General features: G+C 49.0%; 1 protein-coding gene across 1 annotated transcript in view; it reads right to left on the reverse strand.

The window, feature by feature from the left end:
* Positions 1-16,159, reverse strand: part of ZC3H7B (zinc finger CCCH-type containing 7B) — a 47,351-nt gene that overhangs the window by 4,251 nt on the left and 26,941 nt on the right. The window contains 12 exon segments of the mRNA XM_086611026.1: positions 459-622; positions 1,424-1,557; positions 3,143-3,251; positions 4,621-4,637; positions 4,640-4,672; positions 4,675-4,724; positions 6,265-6,302; positions 6,304-6,368; positions 6,371-6,398; positions 11,793-11,878; positions 14,776-14,957; positions 15,648-15,748. Coding sequence (XP_086467152.1) covers positions 459-622; positions 1,424-1,557; positions 3,143-3,251; positions 4,621-4,637; positions 4,640-4,672; positions 4,675-4,724; positions 6,265-6,302; positions 6,304-6,368; positions 6,371-6,398; positions 11,793-11,878; positions 14,776-14,957; positions 15,648-15,748 — 1,007 coding nt within the window.

The following is a 16,159-nucleotide window of genomic DNA, read 5'->3' on the forward strand; positions in this document are numbered from 1 at the left end:
GACAGAGCCTTCTCTCTAACCAAAACGGCATTTCTAACCAACACAAGCCTTCTGAAGGCACCTGAAGGCGCTGATTCAGAGGGTGAGACACATTCAAACCATTTAATAAATGCCCCTAAGCATCGGGCCAAACAGACTGTTCAGTAGCCTGAGAGCATCCTGGCTATGGTGGGCACAGAAGCAGACGTGAAGCTCACTCTCCTTTTCTAAAGACATGCTCAGGAATGTATTTTTACCACTCAGTAGTGTGGCTGAGAACCTCTGGGGTCCAACAGCAACCTCACTATCCCTCAAACCTGTCAGCTTTTCCCTTTCCTCCAGGCAGAAGTCCCTGGGGACTCTGTCAGAGGAGGAGGAGGAGGAGGAGGTGGTGAAGGAGGAGGAGGGATGATGGAGGCCCTAGGCTTGATGCCCCATCCCTGCAGCAGCAGCACAAGAGGGAGACGAGACAACAGTACCTTTCACAGAGCTGGAATTCGCCCATGGGGAAGCGGTAGCTCCAGCAGCTGGAGTCACTGTCTGAGGTGAAGACCTTCTCCTTGTGCTTCTCCGACTGGATGTGCTGCTGCCATTGCTTCTTGCTGTTGCTGTTCTTCCCGCAGAGCCAGCAGTGGTAGCCCATCTAACCGGTGCAGACAAGGCAAAGGGCTAGTCAGTGCGCCAACAGTCACACCCATCATCCTTCCTCATGCTGGCACTGCCTCTTCTCGCCTCCTTCCAGAGCATCCTGGAAGCTCCAATCAGTCTATGACCTCCCGCACTTCCCTGCCATGTCATCTTTAGGACATTTTGCTGCCACTAAGGGGGAGCAGAGGAGATGCTCTGTCATGTCTACCTACAGTCCAAACAGGCTCAGAGAACAGGGTGGTTCAGTTCACTGACATGGTCCCCCTTCCCCTGCTGACAGCCCAGGTGGGGTCTGACTGCAAGGCCTGCGGGTGCACAGGCAATGTGAGACTCTTCAAGAGCACAAACTCTTACGTCAGCCACCACCCCTGGGTTAAGGAGACACATCTGCCTCTAGTTTTCCCAGGCCTCTGTGCTCATGACCCAGCTCTTCTCTCAGCTTCTCCCTCTTTTCTTACAGGCCAGCAATGGCTTTACCAGCTTTCCCAGGAGCAGGCAGGAACCCTAGGGAGAGGCTGAGCCCACGCAGAAGGGAACCTAAGGTAGACTCCTACTGACTTGAGAATTAATAGAAAAGCCTTTGCAGAGTCTTTCTGACCCCAGGTCAATCTCTTCCTGCCTCATCTGTGCTGCCCTTGCTGTGCTTCTCCAAGATGTCCATTTAACCTTTGTTAGCATGAGCTCTTTCCCACAGAGCAATGCAGTCCCTGCTAGCTCACACCTGAAACACAGGAGAGGGGCAGGTTGTTGGCAATGAGGAGGAGGAGGGATGAAGGACAAGAGATCAGCTGGTTACCATGATGTCAGCGTAGTCGGTGGGCATCTGGATCTGTTTCTCCCCTTCTCGTGAGGTGAGTGGTGTCCCCTCTCCAGGCTTCCCAGGATTGTGTTTCTTTAGCCACATGTCATAGGTCTGCTGCATATCTAGTACTGCACAAAAGCAACCTGTGAAGTCACTTAGACAACCTCCCGCACCATGCGCAAACTACGAGAAAAGGACTATCACTGGGGCAGCCCTTCCCTCCCTGCTCCAGTGCAGCAGCACCTGCCATCAGACTGAAAGTGCCCCAAGATCTCCATGGACTTCACTCCACAAGGTGATTCTCCATCAGGCCTGATTGTGCTTAACCTCAGCAAATATCTCACTCCAGCCAGGGAGCTAAGGCAGGGGCTGGATTCAGATCTGTCCCTTCCCTCTAAGCCTAAGCTTCATTCTCAGCACTCGAGAGGGAGGAGAGCCCTTAAGCAAGCTGGTAACAGGAAACACTGGGGAGGAAGACCTAATGATAGCTTGCCCCAAGTTCAAAACCTGCCCAGAGGACTGCAGTCAATGTCTCTTAGTGCTTTTGGTTTAAACCCACTCAGCACACTAGTGGAAAGGGAAATTTTGCGTGGAAGCTTTGACTGCACATCTGCCTTTCCAAGATCAGCTCCTGAGAGACCCTACAGAAACATCAATCTTTCCAGACGCCGATGCGATGCTGTAAGTGAGATGCGTTAGGGACTTACTCCTCTCTAAATGGGTAACTGAGGAATCAAGGCAATTGAGGATAATGAATGCAAATTCCCCCAAACTGAAACAATGCTGTTGTTTGAAGATTCACCTCATGCTTGAGCAAACACACCCAGACTGGTCTGATGTGCTTTAAGGGTCTCAGCAATGAAACTACTTGAACTGTAACAAATAACAGTGTTTGGCCCAGCAGAGAGAAAGACCCTTCATCCAAGCATAAGACCAAACAAACTCCGGACAGGCCTGAAACCCTTCAAGCTTTCCAGCATCTCCCAGCAGAGCTAGGTGAGCACCTGGACAACTGGGCCTTGCAAAGACAGTCTTTTTTCCCAGCTTGCTGTTGGTCTGAATAAACAAGGATTGCTGCTAGAGAGCTGGCCGTCCAGGACATGTGCAACCCCCCAGCTATCCCCCAAAAGGTAAGTTGGGAGCCTGCACAATTAATTCCAGACAAGCTCCTCCACAAAGGCACTACCCAAGCACGTTCTTGTTCAGGATCTCAAATCCACCTCTTTGAATACAATGCCATGAGCAGGGAGTGCTGCAGCCCAGGAGCAAGGCATATGAGCAGAAATGAGCAAGAAAGCCAAGACAGATACAAGAGAGACAAGAAAGATAAAGGAGCAGCTACAGGTCAGGACTGGTGCTTTGGCAGAGCTCCATAGGGAGCCAGGCCTGGGACAGTACAGGCAACTGGAGGGACACCACAGGGTAGATTCAAAGAGCTGCAGAAAGGGAGGGCAGCAATAGAGCAATGCAAGACATGGGACCAACGTGCACTAGTCCCAGAGTGAGGGACTCGAGATACATGTGCACATTTAGGAAAAGAGCAGCTCTAAATTACTGTAGACAGACCTGCCCCGTAATCCCACCTAAGCTCATGGTACCAGCTCTGGAAAGCTCCATCTGTTATCACAGTATGTCTTCACAGACCCTGCATCCACTGCCCAAATGTCCTCTCCCCTCTCCTCAAACTCTCTGGCCTGTGTTTCCCCCACTCACTTTTATTTTCCTTCATGAAGGTCCACATGTCTCTCTCCTCAGGGCTGTGGGCGAAGGAGCAGTTGCCCACATACTGGCATTTCCTGCCATTTTGTGCATGGATACACAACTGTTAAAAGACAGAGAGCAAAATTTAGCATCTGCACAGACAATCCTTGCTAGAGGGGAAAGTGGGTTCAAAAAATCAGCTGGGGCATTAAACTGCACACAGGAGGGTGTCGCAAACAGGACACTTCATGTGTCATTAACTCATGCTTCTTTTCCTCAAGCTCCTAATGACGTGTAAAGTAAGTTTTCCCTATAAAACATGCCAGCAGCTCTGTTCAGCACCTGGCCTCTCTCTTGTTGCCATTCCATAGGTGACTGGGTGCCGGTACACTTAGTGCTGGCCCTGGGCAAGAGGGAGGGGAGCAACCTGGATTGAATCAACAGTATCTCCTGCTGGTCAAGCTGCCAGTCCCCAGAGGTGACTCATTCTCCAGCCATCTCCAAGTGGGTGAAGAGTGCCTTACAGGTTGCTTAGACCACACTAGCGTGCCCACAACTTTACCTCACAGCCACCACCATCATCATCGCCAGAGAAAATGAGCAGCTTTCCAAGCATCATATTTAGTGATGGTCCCTTCTCCCTAGTCCTGTCACCAGAGGACAGCAATGTGGAGATACCGTCCCATACAAACTAGGGGGCAAAGACAATGCTCTTCCTCTCTGGCTGGGCTGGGTTGGAGCTCAGGCAACGCACACACTTGTACGGCAAACTGCTTTGCTGCATGGTCTGCCACTCACCTGCTGGCCTCATCTCCTACTGCAGCAGCTGTAAATACTCTTGCTCCCTGACTCCAGCTTGCAGCAACTGTCCTGCAACTGGAGCGCACTCAAGACTTCACACATGGCCTTGTGCCTGCCCATTGGACTAAGGGGCAGCAGATCTCAAAGGGCAGGGGCAGAAGGAAACTATCAATTGCCATATTCAGGGCTGGGGTTGGAGGTTGGATACCTGCAGTTCGCCTCACACATGTGGCTTTTTAGCTGAGTTCTTAGTTTTGCTTTCAAAACATATTGTGAGAGCAAGTTTCACAATCTACAGCAGCACAGCCACAGCAAAAGCAGGGACAGGCTTCTCCCAAGTGCTGTCTTGCCTCTCACCCACATTGAGAAACCTTGACCTAGGGGGAGACTTAATCTCACTTCCAAACCCTGTGTCAGCCACTTCCTGAGATGGTGACTGCATTAACGGCAATGTCAGAACTCGCATACGCATGTGGAGTGGTTTAAAGAAGTGCTGAGCCTTTTTCTGCTCCACTCTTTTGCTGGATGTGTTTGAGATCTTGCTGCCATCGGTCTGTTCTTGCCTCCCACCTCAGCCAACACATGCTGGCCTCTCCTGCCAGGTCTACATGGGACCAGCCCTTAAAGCACTGCACCATGGTGAGAGGGAAGGAGAAAGGGCGCCTGGCCATGCCAGGCGTGGTGCTTACATCATATTGCTGTGGAAGTTGCGGATGGAAGGCAGTGGTCGGACAGACACCCCTTCTTCTTTGCTTTGGACATCACCAGGAGGACACGACGTTCCTTTGTCCAACTGAAGAAGAGAGAATAAATCAAGAAAGGCAAAAGGAAGAACAGAACAAGGTTTATTTTCCTCAGAGACTCTTCAAGATTCTCTTTTCCAGCTTGTCCCTGCACTATCCTGCTGTTCCTCAACATGCACATCTGTGACAGAGAAGCCACAAGAAGGGTGTTTTCAGGAGGATTTCTCCCTGTTCTTATCACATATTTCCCAGGTCATCTCTTCTCAGAAAGTCATAAAAGTATCCCCCAGTCTCACATGGTATCACCATGGATTTCTACACAGCTGCAGTCCACCCTTCAATACAGCTAATTCTTGTGCAATCAGATCCAAAAAAAAGTTTGGGAATAGTTTCTGCTTGAAAGGCGCAGTAGAGATGCAAGTCATTACAAGCACTGTCTTATGAACAGGTGCCAGGAAGTATTAATTCTGCTGCAGCTCCAGCAAGCGATCATCAGGAGATACCTTGGGCAAAACCCCCAGCTCTATTCAACAGCTGCAAAAAGAAGTGTTATCCTCCTTCCTGCTCACTTCCTCCAGCAACTTCTGCTTCTGTCTCTTTTTCAACAAAGGTCTTAAATTTGCAATAGGATGCTGGACTGTGTCTTTGCGGCTTGTGTTATGGGAAGTGAAGTGCTATAAACCCTTCCACCCTATCCTGCCAGGCTGCCTGGGTGAGACAGGCCACAGTTTCCATGCCCCAGTGGTGACTTCCCAGCTGGTATCCTCTTCTAGAGGGCTTGTAAAGAAAGATGAGGACAAAATTTTAGTAGGGCCTGTAGCAATAAGACAAAGTGTAATGGTTTTAAACTAAACCAGGGTAGACTCAGACTGGATATAAGGAAGAAATTTTCTACAATGAGGGTGCTGAAACAATGGAACAACCCAGAGAGGTGGTAGATGCCTCATCCTTGGAAACATTCAAGGTCAGGCTGCATGGGGCTCTGAGCAACCTGATCTAGTTGGAGATGTCCATGCTTATTGCAGGAGGGGTTGGACTAGATGATCTTTAAAGGTCCCTTTCAACTCAAACTATTCTATGATTCTATCACATGGAACATCCTCATGGGCCTCAAGGAGCCACGAGTGCAAACAGATAAGACATGCATCAGAGAAGAGCAACCAAAGCAATGAAGGAGCCAAGGAAACTATTTTAAAGGAAGCAGAATACCTTGAATCACTGCTAATAGTGACCTGATAGATATCTGCAAACAGCTAGAGTATAAACAAGTGCAGAGGAGAACTATATTAGCGATCTTGCTAAGAAGAAATTATAGCAATCGGGAAAAAAGGGAATTATGGGAGCTGGACTGCATGCACCAAGGAGTAACAGTCTGCACAATGCTGGCAGCAAATACAAACAGTAAAGAAGAAAACTGGAAGCTGGAAAATAGCTATCTGCAACGCTTGCTACAGTGACAAACACCCTGAGCAGCGAGAGGCTGCTAGAAACCATACAGCCTCTTCCAAGAGGCCAAATGAAGTCCTGGAGAAGGTAAGAGGAAAATTCTGCCCTTGAGGGAGGGGAGGAAGAGAAGGTTGCATTGCTCACCAGTGGCGGGCTTTGGCACTACAGTCCTTGAGGTCCTTTATCTGGCTCCACCAGCTGCCCGTTCCTCCAGCACTGGCCACACCACAACTTCATCTGGAGGTCAAGGTGCTTGACGTGGGAGCCCGGGGAGAAGTCTGGGGAAGAGAACCACACCTCAGCAAACAGAGCCAAAATTGCAACCCCTAAACTGCCCACAGAGACTCTGGCAGCTCCCTGCATGCCTGCGTGCCAGCGACAAGCTGGATTAATCAGAGACAGCCCCCTTTCCAGTGGTACCTATTGGCCCGCTAAGATACCATACAGGAGCAAAACCACCACTTGCTTCAGCATGATTTCCTGGCTTTGACGTCTGGCCAGAAGCACAGCCAGCCTGGCAGATTCAAGCACTGACCAGGCCTGGCTGTGAAATCCCTGCAGTGTATCTCCACGTACAGACAAGCTCTGTGAGACCTGCCCTGGTGCTTAATCCCCACTTCCTCGCAGGAGGGCGATCTAAATCCCCCTCCATTATCCATGGGGAGAGCTCAGTCACACAGCCAAGAGCCCCCTCAGGAGGAAGCCAGGCTGTGCCAAAGTGCAGGACCCACCACTCCTGCTTTTGGACCAAGAGGCTCTGTCACATCTAGCATTTGACAGACTGAAGTCAGAGCTGGGTCCTCCCGTTGATACCCTTCCAAGCCATTTCTGGGCAGGATTGCATCTCTTACTGTTCCTTTGCACTGGATTTCACAGGCAGTTAGTCATGATCTCTGGACAGAGATATGACCGTCAATGCATGCATTTCATATCCTCTCAGCCACTTCACTTGATTGGCCTTCTATCTCTCTCCATGAGAAGACTGTTTTGGGATTATAACTAACAGATTGTGGAGAAAAAAAAAGGAGCCAGTCCCATATCATCGCAGCCTTATGTATTCTAAGCAAATCTCTGGAAAGCCATTTGCATTCTGTATTACCTCCGGAAGACACGAAGCTGGTATCTCCCGTTCGTTTCCAACCAAAGAGTAAACCTGACTGGATGCCAGTGGCCCTGGGCACAGGAGTATGTGAGGGTACAAGAGAACACCCTGGTCATTGATCCAACCATGAAGCACAAAGGTCATGTACCAGTAGAACAGTTCTGACTGCTAACCACATGAGCAGCCCATTCCAGCTGCCATGCCTTGCCTTCTAACCCTGAACATCTAACAATGAGCAGACAGGCAGACCATGTCCCCGAGGAGCAGGCTTCTGCCAGCAATTGATTAGCAGTAGCATGGACCCTATGTGCCTCCATTGGCAAAGGGAAAACAGCAAGCACAGGCAGTGCAGAATCAAAGAATCTCCTAGGAAACGCCACATAACCTATATTGACTACTGCTCTGCATCCTCCAGACCTAGTCTTTCAGAGAAGCAGAGCTGACATATAAAAGGTCCTCCATTGCTGTGAAAAGCTGACGGAGAGTTGACCCTTGCCTGTGCTGACTACAAGAGGCCATCACCAGCTCTGGACATTCCAGCAAAAGGATTCTTCCAGAGGACGATCATCTCTCTTGAAAAGCAGCGGTTATTTCAGCCTACTTGCCTGCAAGACAGCCTTTCTAGTCGCATCTGGCACATGACTTGTTCATCTGTCAGCTTTCACCAGTGGTGGTGACCACAAAGAACACATCGAAGTGGCCAGATGCAGGATGAGCAGGGTTGAGACCTGGGATATCACAGAAGGCAGTAAGGGGCCTCCCTCTCAGATGCGTGGCCTTTGAACAGTAGTTTTATTCTCCATTGGTCTCCAAAGGAAACTACACTACAGCTCACCACTGACCCACCAAACCTATAGGGCTAAGGTAACAAAATGGCACTGCTGGCATATTCCCTTTTATCAGCCCCATGCTATCTGCCATATAATCCTCCAGGCATCAGATCTCTCAGCACAGCCAGGAAGCTTGGCTTAAATCTACTGACCCTGCAAAAATAAAAATGAAGTGGCTCCAGAAGGCACAATAGATCAGAGATAAAGAAAATGTTTCTCAGGTACTTCTGGTGATCTGGGCTGCTTTTTCCACAATTCTTAACCAAAGAAGCCCCGTGCATTTCTTCATCAGGCACACAAACTGCTGGTCAATCCAGTGGCATGTCTGCTCCCAAGGATTAGGAGCCAAGCTAAAAATCAAAGCTGCAGCTATTGCTGCTACATGACTGTAATTGCAAAGGCGAGACACATACCTGGCAGGCTGCTGATAACTAACAGTGGAAATTAGTATCACATGAGGCTCTAGCAGACGAAGGCCAGGCACAAGTGCCTCAGGCTGTGGCACCGCCCCTTGCTATGAAGCCAGACAATACAGCGTTAGCTATGCACCATGGCAACCAAATAAATAAAATTCTTTGGCATGACAGCTCTCCCTTCAGGTTTTGCAGAAAGCAACAGCCCCAGCATGGCCACTTGTTGTCTCGCACTTCAGGAACCCATTTCAGCGATACTGAAATGCTCTCTGGAGGAGCCACGTGCCTCGTGGGACTATATGAGGAGCTCAGGTTACTCAGACACCTAACCGAGGCACAAGTACCCGTTATTAGAGGCTTTCCTTTCCTTTCCATGCTTAAATTCCTAATTTTGAGGCCAGTTTTTATGAGGGTCCTGCAGCTGGCTAGTGAGGTAAAACAGAAAAACTCAAAAAAACCCAGAAAAATGGAAGGCTAAAACCCTTGGCTAATTCCCAGGGATACACAGGATTTGAGGACACCCAGCTACCTACAAGTCTCTCCTGCTGACTGCCTCTTCCATCTGCAGCCACTGGGTTTAGTCCTACAGCAGCCTCCATGGGGCCAAATTTGTGGGGCCAAGTGCAAGATCCCTGGCAAGTGTTCAGCAAGCAGTGTATCTTCATCTTCCACTTGTTGCTATGTCTCCTGACCTGCATCATCACAGCTGCTGGGTCTCTGTATGCTGCCTGCTTCTTTTCTCCATGACTGGATAGCCCCAGCCACTAACTGGGTCCAACTGGCAGCTGTGACAAAACTGCAGCAAAATCCCTGGGAGCGACTTTGCTTCCGCTGACCAGAGGACACTGGGGTGAGCGTGGATCACATAGGATGGTGGGAAGGAGGGGTCTGCTTTTACAGCACCCTGGGAGTGTCTTTGCCAGGCAGCTGACTTCAAAAGCTGGAAGGACACTGAGAAAACTCTGAGTCACGTTAGCCTGCTTGGACGGGAGAAATAATGGCAAAAGTAAACATCTCTCACAGATATGTTAGTCCTGCCCCTGGGGTGTTTGGCAGCAAGCCAGCGTCTCATCCCAGAGCACAGCCCTCTGGCTGAGTACGTGCTGATGCCAAAGCCACAGCTTGCTACTGCAAACACAAGCGTCTGACCAACCTGACTCTGTCTCTGTGCACAGTGCCAGTGCCAGCTTGCCAGTCCCTAATGACAACTGATGGTGCCGCTGGTAGGCACTTTCTGACTGTACCAAACAAGGCTGCTGCTTTGCCTCTGCACAAAATGATGCCAAAATGAAGGGGGGAGTGTGTGGTCCAGCTCTGTGACAGCATTGTGGGGCACAACCAGTCTTTGTCACTGGCCATCAGTCCTAACACTGCCCACAGGGCCCAGAAACTGTAGGTCCCTACCCATCCCTCAACAGCTGATGTAGCAGGTGCTGGTGTTTCTCTTCCTGATCCTCTGCCCCCTGCAAGCCCCAACAGCCAGAAACAAAACCCTAGCTCAGCATCCAGATCCCATGTGCTGCAGAGGCCATGCTCTGACCATGGTTGCTGACTGCCTTGCTCTTCTATCAGCAGCACCTCCAGACAAAGGTGAATTTGAAGCTGCAAGGCTTCTACCTCTCTTTTTTTATCCCCAGATTATGCACAGAGAATGGCAAGACAGAGCTTTCTGGGAAATACAGGCAGATCCACAGCAGGTAGGACAGAACCAGTCACTAGACTTCACTCTCCATGGGCCCGGGGATTGTTGCTATTTCACTCACTGCAGAGATGCAGGCAGCTGCCTCTGTCCCCACACCAGGCAGAAAGAGATCATAGCCAGCTCTGTCTGTGGAGGACCATTCAGATCATCCAGGCTCACTTCTCATATAATACAGGCTGTAGAAACTTGTCTTCTCAGCTTCCTGAGAGGTAGAACATATTCCTTAAGCAAGCCAGATAGCTTGGGAACTAAAGACCATGGTTACTCTGACTGCTGCTTCTCATTGCTCTCCCTCAACCATTTCAGACCATGACAGCAGAACAGGCTGCACAGATATGTTGTTGAGCATCTCCTCAAAGATGACTCCATCTCATGCAGTATAACCAGTACATAGGTGGACACAGAGCCCACTGCAAGCATCAGTGCAGTCACCTGCATCTTTCCCGTTGGGCTAACCCATGCCCACCAGACTTGCTTTTCCCCAGCATCAGTGCCCTACAGCCCTTAGAACACTTCTGCTGGCTCGTAACCTAGCCAAAAAAGCTGCTACACATCATGTGAGTGACTCAGGCCCCTTTCCTGTAAAACACCTCCTCCGCAGGGTGCTCATGGACTGCACTCAGTGCTGGTCTCTGCAGCGGGACTCTGGGGTGAGAGGTCCCAAACAAAGGTGAAGCACCCTTCCTTTGACCGTAAGGCACAGGCCCAGGGGTGGCAAGCTCAGGCCTCCACAAGGGGAAAGAAAGCTGTCAAATGGGAACGAAAAGAATTCACACCACTTTCCCCACCATTTTGCAGGGGATAGAATTGCTCCTACACCTGAGAGCTTGCTAGGAGGTATGAAGTTTCTCATCTCATCAGATGTATCTTCTGAAAGTAACTGAAGAACCAAAACCTCCCTGTGCTAAAGGCAAAACTGCTCTAGTTCAACCTGGGCTGGGCTGGGAATCGTCTTCACTGGGTGGGCTCTGCTCCTACACTGCTTTGGGGAAATAAAAAGGATAAGGCAGGGCCACTTGTAGCCAACAGAGTAGAAGAAAGCAAAGAAAGAGGTGCCCTTTGCTTATAACACATCTCTCCAGAGAAAGATCTTGGCAATGCTGCAGGGTTCAGCCAGAGGCACCTTCTCCCACACTGAGAGACTGGTGGTACAAAGAGAGGCAAAGCTCACAGCTGCCTCCTCCTGGCACAGTCACCAAGATCTCTGCCCAGCCTCAACAGCACCTGAGCTGCAAGTTCCACCTACTCCTGCGTTTAGAGCAGTCCTGTGGGTCATGAGTCATTTCTTACAGTCTTTCAAACTGCCGTATCGTCCCTCGGCCACTAAAGGGCAGCAGGACACCTTTGGTCCCCACCCTGTGTGCCCACGATAGGAAGCACCATCCTTTGTGCGTTCCCCTCCCTGCTCTGGAGGCTTCACTCCACCACTGAACAGAGCAGATACAACGCTGCAAAATAAGGCACAAAGCTCATCACTAGCACTGCAAACAAGTGTCCTCCTCCTCAATGGCCAGCCTGGTCAGGCTGGAACTGGTCAGACACAGCAGTGGGAGGAACAGAGAGGAAAAGCGCTGGAACAGTTGTGAGCAAAACCAGGCTGCAAGCCCTAGATGTACCTTACTCACCATGCTGTTGGCTGGTTTGCTGGCATGTGCCTCCATCTGCTGCCAGTACTTCTTAGATTCCTGCACGATGTCTTCGTGGGTCATTCCTGGGAAAAAAGAAGACAGGACTGAGATACCTTGCTTTGGCCAACAAAGGGAGAGAGGGGTTGCAGGACTTCCTACGTTGGGCTTAGGAACCTCTGTGTGGCTGAGAGCTCCCAACAGTCTCATCGGTAATATCAGGCCATGGGTTGTGAGGGGACCTGACATCACCACAGAATGTGTTCAAGCACAGGCTAGGGAAGTTCTCTCTCCAGCACTCCCACTCAAGTCACATGAAAAGGGATGAGTTTGGTACCATAGGCTCATTCAGACTGGCATTCTTCTCGGCTATGTGTAACGGACTCAGATGCTGCCTCCAAGATGCTGGATCAAGACTAGGGATCAAGACCTTGACCAAGGCTCTCCCCCCACACCACACCACACCCACAAATCCTACCCAACATCCTGAAGACAATGCTTTGTTACTGTTGATCCACTAATGTATATTGGGAGTTTTGCCACTAGCTTGGAGACACAGAGATATCTAGCATCTCCAAAACCCCCAAAGTCTCACCTAATTCCTGCTGGGATTAATTAGCCTGTTATAGACTTCACGTTGTAGGGGCTGTCCAGCAATCAACAGGCAAAGAGGAAAAGTTTAAATTCAACACAGACAAACATCAAGTGCAACTAAGGTAGTAAGGAAAGACCAACAGTATAAAACCAACCAAGGAACAGCTGCTAGTATGTAACTGGCAAGGAAAGATCTGCAAGGTTTCAGGAATCAGAAATGCAACATCAGACAACAAGAAAAAGAGTTGGTAAGACTTTATCTAAAGAATCAGCTCCTGACCCACTCAAGTGGTAAGGGAACAACAGCCCCTGCCAGCACCACCCAGCTAGATAGGCGCTATGATTCTCAAAGTACTAAACAACAAAAGTATGTAAGAGTAGGAACTGTCTGGTCAATGTGAGGACTCTTGTTACAAAAAAGCCACGTTATTTAAGTGCTATAAAGACCCAAGATAACTGCCAAAACAAACAGATGCAAGTATCTTACAACAGCCAGCTGACTGCAATAAGTGGGGTGCTGAGGATGGCCTTGATGCAGCACCCCCAGCACAGAGAGGTTGCAAAACTGCTTGCTTTGCTTTTGCCTACAGCTTTTATTATTGAAGTGAGGTGTTCCCCAGGCATGCCACATGGACGCGATCTTTGATCTGTGGAGCCGCATGTTCCAGAACTTAAGGGCCAGCAAACACAAGTTTTCATCTCAGCTTAGGCTGTGTGTAAATTGGGTAAGTCACAGCATTCCTGACCTCAGTTTCCCCATCTGTGATTTCAGCTCTCCAGGTCTCTGCCAGGTAACAATACTTCTGTTTGTACAGGGCTTGGACAGGATGAAAAGCATTCAGGAAACTTTACCATTCTTCAAGAACATTTGCTCAGGCCTCCAAAATAGCAGCTGCTGCATAGCTGGTACTACTCCCAAATCAGAGCTGTTTGTGGATTTTCTCCTTCTTAACCATTAACCCCAGAAGAAATTGTGTAGAATTAGAAAACTGCAATTCCCTCTTTCATGTCCAAGGATCCCAGGGCTGGACGCAACACTAATCCATACTTCGGGGACAAAAACTACAAAGCTGGGAAAACCACAACAAAGAGTTAATGTGCTGCACTGGACCTGGTAGACAAGGGGCCAAAGCAACTTTCATCTTCTCCATTCTGCACACCTGCACTGTGATCCTGGAGGTGCAGAACCAACGGAAGCAGCATAAACAGCTCTTGTCAGAAGACTGAATTTCAAATTAAGCTCTTAGCAAGTGACTGCCTTCTTCCAGTCCCAGAAATCTGAACTAACTCAACAATATGGTCTACAAACGTGGGGATGGGAAAAAAAAAAAAACCTCCCAAATTATGAAAGGGTGTTTTCCAATACATCAGCTCTCCAAAGTATGAACTGTCCTAAAGAGATGGATCTGGAAATCAAAAGGCCCATGTGTTGATTACTTCTAACATTTCAGCATCTTTTGCAACATCATTAGTGAGGACAAAGACTCTGTGATTGCCACTGATGGAAGAAAATAGCAAGATTATGTCTGTGAAAAGCCACAGTGAGCCAAGCGAAGGCCAAGGGCTGTACTGAACAACAGTGACAGGTGCTTGAACAATAAATTAAGGAAGTTGTCCCCAATTACATCAAAGAATGGTGAGAAGCACCATAATGTGATTCCCCTGTGAAGTACTCTCATTACTAGGCTGAGTCCTGCACTAAACAAAACCTCATGGTGAAAAAAGATGTAGGTAGCATCGTGGGTGGACCAGCATCTACTCGCTTAACAGGAGAGCAGCAAGAGAAACCCTCCAACATGTCAGAGAGAGAGAGGACTGAAAGTGCTAGATGTGGCAGTGTCGTTATACGAGTGACCTGAATATAATTTCTGCAATAGCCTCTTCAGAGGCACATCATCAAAGCCCTTTCAGGAAACACCAAGTATCTTGTCATTTCCCACTGTTGGCAATCTGTTTAGAGAAACTGGAGATGCACAGCCTTCCCTTATAGAATGCTTTGTCACCTGCACATGCTGCCATTCTCACTGCACCAGATGCTCACTCAGGGGCCCAACTGCTGTTTGATCTTGCACAGGATTTAAGCACCAAAACATCTCTGGGGAATCACCCCTACCTAATAATCACCTCAACTTCTGCAGCTAGTCCCAAAGGAAAGGCTTTCTGGTCTGCAAATTACAGTAGCACCTGTAAAAGATGAGGGCCAAATCATCTCACAAAACACCTTGGCCCTCTTTTCTGTTTCCTGAGGAGACAGAGTAAGTATATGGACAAGTGAGTGACAGCTTCTCAGTACTCCCAAATCACCCTCTTCTCCTCTCAACTGGCCCCGGGCACACAATGGAGGAAATCCGGTGTACATGTCACCAGCCATGCACCAAGTCACACTCACCTGAATATTGCTGCAGCAGCCAGACCTTGAGCTCAATGAAACTATGAGCGAAGTGGCAGCTGTCCTCGCGCAGGCAGCCATAACGCACCTCATGTCGGCACACGTCAAACTGAAAGTGCTCCTGGAACTGGCGGATCTTGGAGTATTTCAGGGAGGTGGAACGCACGATGTGGACCAGACACCTGCAACCGGGCCAGAGAAATATGAAGCACCAGAGGACCAAATCTTCACCCCCTTCTCCTTACATGTGACTTTCACGCATTTGACTGGGCAGGCAAAGAACCCAGAAAATCAACTCTGGGAGAGGCAAAATCCCACTGGGAAACCCCTGCCCTCCCACTCCGTATCAACCCTAGGCAGGTATTTTCAATCTCCTCAGCCCATGGTGATGCTCTGCTCAAGTTCAGAAATCAGACACATTTCCAAATATGCAGCAAAGACACCAACTCCTCTGGCTCAGCAAGACCCTAAGTCTTAGGTTGCCAGGAACCAGAAGGGGTTGTATTACTCTGTACTTGACATGTTTCTTATACTTGTTTTCCTAAACATGCGTTACCAGCCACTCAGCGGCAGGATCCTGAGCTAGAGGATATTTGGTTTGACCTTTATGTAAAGGCCAAACTGAAAGGCAAATTAAGTCAATGGAAAAATTAGGCTGACTCCAACGGGCTTTGCTCATGCCTGAAATCCCTCAGTGCCAGGAGCAAACACGCGGGGTGAAGCACACAGTGCTATTTATCATGCTTTGAGCTGCCCTGTGATTGGAATCCACAGGGAGGAAGGAATGAAAGAAAGAGACCAGGGCCCTGGAGTTAAATTGGCTAGACTTGTGAGAGATTGTTCCCATCAGCACAAAAAAAACGTTCACTCACTTGTTGTCATGGAAACTGTGTTTGGCAGAAAGGTTGGAGCAGACAGATGGTGTGTCCTTGGTCCCTTTGCTGATAATCCGGGGTTTGCTGTCAAAGCAAATCTGAGAAGAGAAGAATTAGCATGCTGGGAAAATCTTAGAGAGAAGTGAACCAGAGCCACTTCACTTGGAAGGGGAAGAAGAACCAGAGCCAGTCTATTCTTAATGTTCAAAGTTAGAAGCAGCCTGGTGAAAATGTTGTGGTAGAGCTTTGAAATAAAGCAAGCGAATTTTTGGAAAAGCTTCTGGACATGGATCTTGCCTTATTCTCAACAGTATTTTCCATTGTGGTTGGAAAAATTTTGGTCAGAGCCATATATTCTTTCCCAGTTAGCCAAGAGAGCAAGAACAAGGGGAAACAATGGGGAGAAATAAAAGAACAGCCAGTTCACAGCAAAGAACATGTCCCTTTACATGTACCACTGCCAGCGTGGGGAACTCTCTGCTGCAGAGCATCAAGATAGTACGAGCCAG

Source organism: Tauraco erythrolophus, chromosome 4 (assembly GCF_009769465.1).
Source record: "Tauraco erythrolophus isolate bTauEry1 chromosome 4, bTauEry1.pri, whole genome shotgun sequence".
In the NCBI taxonomy this organism is placed as follows: Eukaryota; Metazoa; Chordata; class Aves; order Musophagiformes; family Musophagidae; genus Tauraco; species Tauraco erythrolophus.